The sequence below is a fragment of the Orycteropus afer genome, unplaced genomic scaffold (assembly GCF_000298275.1).
Source record: "Orycteropus afer afer isolate SDZICR_OR568_19922 unplaced genomic scaffold, OryAfe1.0 scaffold00588, whole genome shotgun sequence".
In the NCBI taxonomy this organism is placed as follows: Eukaryota; Metazoa; Chordata; class Mammalia; order Tubulidentata; family Orycteropodidae; genus Orycteropus; species Orycteropus afer.
The window spans coordinates 367,534-371,610 of NW_006922175.1; the positions used below are offsets into that span (position 1 = coordinate 367,534).

The following is a 4,077-nucleotide window of genomic DNA, read 5'->3' on the forward strand; positions in this document are numbered from 1 at the left end:
TATTTTCTTTTAATATTCTCTGTTTTTAAGGTAGTTTTCTAAAACTAATCAGAAGAATACTTATATCTAAAGAAAACTTCATCCATCCATAAAAGAAGTATCTTGGCTATTGCTGTGTTTCAGTTCAACCTTCAGATTGAAGGTTGTTGTGAAGAGGACATACAAACAAGTCTGCAGTAAGTTTCTGGTTTAATGATGCAAAGATATCAATCTTTATTCATAAACCGTAAGGTGAACCTACAGGGCAGGACTAGATTCAATATATCTTCCCCATATTTTCTGGGACATTGATTTCCCAAAGAAGGTGCTGAACTGTTGATGACATCATTCTTGAAGTGCATGTTCTTGTTTTATCTAAGAAAACAGCTAAGTATTTGCTATATCATTAAGTAGTGTAGTAAGAACATCACTAACGATTCTAACAACAATCTATGTGTTTCTGTTCAAAGGTAATTTAAAGGATTTAAAGTCTTCTGCTTCTAGAACTAAATCTACTACCATCAAAGCCATTTGCACTTTGAATATAGAAAAAAGTCATTCCAAGTCATTCTTCAACAAATTCTCTGCTGAAAATTTCCAGTAATACTGAAAGCTCATTTTTCCTGCAATTCTTTATGACCCGTTCATTATAAACTATAAAATATAATTGCCCGAAAATGACTAACAAATCACTTGTGCTTCTGAGCCTGGTTGTTCTTCATAGCTCTCTTACAAATGAAAAAAGAGCATGTCAATGGCAATTGGTGAAAGGATGGCATCCACAAATTCCATCTTCTGTTGTGGTGAGTTGGATGTTAACAGAAAATATTTGCATGGATTTCAATGGAGATTGTGAGTTTTGGGATGTGCACACTAAAATGAATACTTCAAGCCAGCAAGTTGTTTCGCAGATTTGCCTTTTACAAATTCTACTAGGAGACACCCTTGTGATTTCTTCTGACCCATCTCTTCTGTGTTCAAAAATAAATTTTGCGAATGTTTCTGAAGAATCTTTTATTGATTTTCTCCAAAATACCACAAATGAAGATGAGTTACTCTTTGGTTGCAAACTAAGCAGAAAGGACCACATCAATCCTAAGTGGCTGAGGGTTGGGACAAATTATTTAATCACAGTAATGAAAAGTGGTCCGTCCCTTTGTCAGCTGGGACTTCAATTTAATGTGACAGGGAAGCAGCAGCTATGCCAGGAATATCTGAATTCAAAATTTTGCTCTGGGCAAAGTAAATGTCTCAGTCAAGTTTGGAACAAGACGTATAGCTGCCATTGTCAGACTCTGTCTTCTCGAAAGTACTGCCAGGAATTTGATACATTTTTTTACAAACCATGTCAAAATAAAGGAAGTTTCACTAATAAAAAAGGAGAATGGAATAAGCAAGGATACGAATGTATCTCTCACCCACCATTTACAGGTAAGATTGTTTTTAAAAAATAATTTATCAAACTAAATTAGAAAAATAAACTGAATTCATAAGCTGTTACAAATATAAGCTACATTTTAAAAATTTTATACATTCTTTAAAAAGAGTGAAATTTGGATTCTAGATATGTAAAATCCTACCAGGCATTTTCTAAAGGAAGTGTTTTGCTTATTGAAAGAGAGCTTAGAAACAGGTATATTATATTGCTAATATGCCTATTTTTATATATTTATCTTTGTCATTGGATGAGATCCCTAAGCTTATGGTAATTTAGATAAGCAGGGTGGAAATATGGAAATAAAATATGGATCTGGATAGAGTAAGTCTGAGAATTTTGTGGCTGAGAAGAAGACATGGAAGCGGCTTGGAATGCTGGCAGAGTTGGAGAGGAAAAGAGAGGATTGGGAGCCCATTCTGAATGAATGCTTTTGTGGGACATAAAGAGTGATTGATAGATAGTGATGGGAAGAACAGCAACAGAATGATATAATTAATAACTGGTTGGAATAAGCGAAATATGAGATAATAATAGGACAAGATTACAAAAAAGAAGGTACTTGGTGAGTAAACAAAGCCAGAACAGGGGCAACCTCAAAACAATATGAAAATAATTATATTGCCTGCCTGAAGCTGGAGTGAGACTTTAAGATAAATTTTAATAGCAGCCCTCAATAAGCTATGCAAGGCAGTGAAATTCACCTACACAAATATTTTAAAGGGTAATTATAGTTTTTAGATTTAGTAGGTACAATTGATAAGTGCTTGGCTACTGATATGAAAGTTAGTGATTCAAATCCACCAGCAAATCCATAGAAGAAAGATATGTCAGTCCTCTTTCATAGAGATTTACAGCCTTGGACACCGTTGGCAGTTCTACTCTGTCCTATAAGGTCACTACGAATTGGAAGCAACTTGAAGGCACACAACAACAGGGAAGTATGAAGGCCATTTCAGAAGTTAATTTTAGAAATATCATTTGACCATTCTCTCTCTACAATTGGGATCAAATTCTCATTTGACTGAACTTCCACAAGTAATAAGAGATTTAAGTTGTACTGTTTTGTGCTAGGGTATATCAGGTAATTTAAATGAAGGAGGATCAGAGAGGAAAATGAAAACTTTCAAAGAGCTGATTTGGGGTGAATAAAAAGCAATTTAGTTGAGTGCTTATAAAGCATATTATAACCCATCCACAGAGTTTTAAAGACTATATGGCCAAAGATTTCTGCCATGTATCAGAATATTAATTTATATGTGTATATTCTTACTTCATGGGATATTATTTCAATGTTTTTATTGTAACTGTATTGAGTTGTTTTTTATATATTATATGATTGTCTATCTATCTATCTATCATCTATCTATTAAAAATACAAAAAATGTTGTTGTTGTTTTTGTTAGGTACCATCAAGTTGGTTCTGACTCATAGCGACCCTATGTACCACAGAATGAAACACTGCCCAGTCATGTGACATCCTCACAATCCTTGCAATTCCTGAGCTTGTCATTGCAGCTACTATGTCCATTCATTGTGTTGAGTACCCTCCCCTTTTTTACTGATCATCCACTTTGCCAAACATGATATTCTTGTCCATGGCATGGTTCCTTCTGACAACATGACCAAAGTAGGCCATGATTGCTTACAAGGAGCATTCTGGCTTAAGACAGTTTTATACATTTTCCTGGAAGTTCATAGTATATTAAGTATTCTTCGCCAACACAACTCGAAAACATCAACTGCTCTTCTGTCTTCTTATTCATTGTCCAAATTTCACATGCATATGAGACTACTGCAAATACCATGACTTGAGTTAACTCATCTTCATCTTCAAAGAGACATGTTTGCTCTTCAGAGGTCTTTTGCAGCAGATTTGCCCAGTGCAACATGACCTCTAATTTATTGATGCTTCTTCCATTGGTGTTGATTGTGGATCCAAGTAATAAGAAATATTTGACAATTTCAATCTGTTCTCCTTTTATCATGATGCTACTAATTGGTTCAGTTTTGAATATTTTTGTTTTCTTTATGTTGAGGTATAATTCATACTGCAAGCTGTAGTCTTTAATCTTCATTAGTAAATGAATAATTGCTTCAAGTCATCTTCACTTTCAGCAAGCACAGTTGTGTCATTTGCATATCACAGGTTGTTCATGAGTCTTCCTCCAAATGTGATGCCATATTTTTCTTCATATAGTCAAGCCTCTCACATTATTTGCTCTTCATACAGATTAAGTATGATGAAATGATACAAATCTGACACACATCTTTCCTGATTTTAACCCATGTAGTATACCCTTGTTCTGTTCAAAGACAGCCTTCTGGTCTATGTACATGTTCCCCATTAGCACAATCAGGAGTTCTGGAATTCCCATTCTTCTCAGTGTTATCAGTAATTTCTTATGATCCATGCAGTTGAATGCTTTTGCATAGTCAATAATACACAAGTAGAGTTCCGGCAAGATGGTGGACTAGGCAGAAGGATTGCACAGACCCTCTTCAACAAAGAAAAGGGAAACCAATTAACATAGACACAGAAGGTAATCGTGGACCCCTGAGCCTTGAAGGGAAGGATACAGAATTGGACTAAACCCCAATTAGCAGAAGAATTTGCGTGAAAATACCAAAAAAAGGAGACATACGGAGCTGCGGTCTGACAG

The 4,077-nt window shown here is 35.1% G+C and overlaps 1 protein-coding gene across 1 annotated transcript in view; it reads left to right on the top strand.

Annotated features, from left to right (window-relative positions):
• Nucleotides 1-656: 656 nt before the first annotated feature.
• The window catches only part of LOC103210321 (protein eyes shut homolog), a gene marked incomplete at its 3' end in the record, with an annotated part of 1,289,761 nt that continues 1,286,340 nt past the window's right edge, over nucleotides 657-4,077 (top strand). Inside the window, 2 exon segments of the mRNA XM_007956242.1 lie at nucleotides 657-1,410; nucleotides 2,489-2,498. Of these exon segments, the coding sequence (XP_007954433.1) occupies nucleotides 657-1,410; nucleotides 2,489-2,498 (764 nt within the window).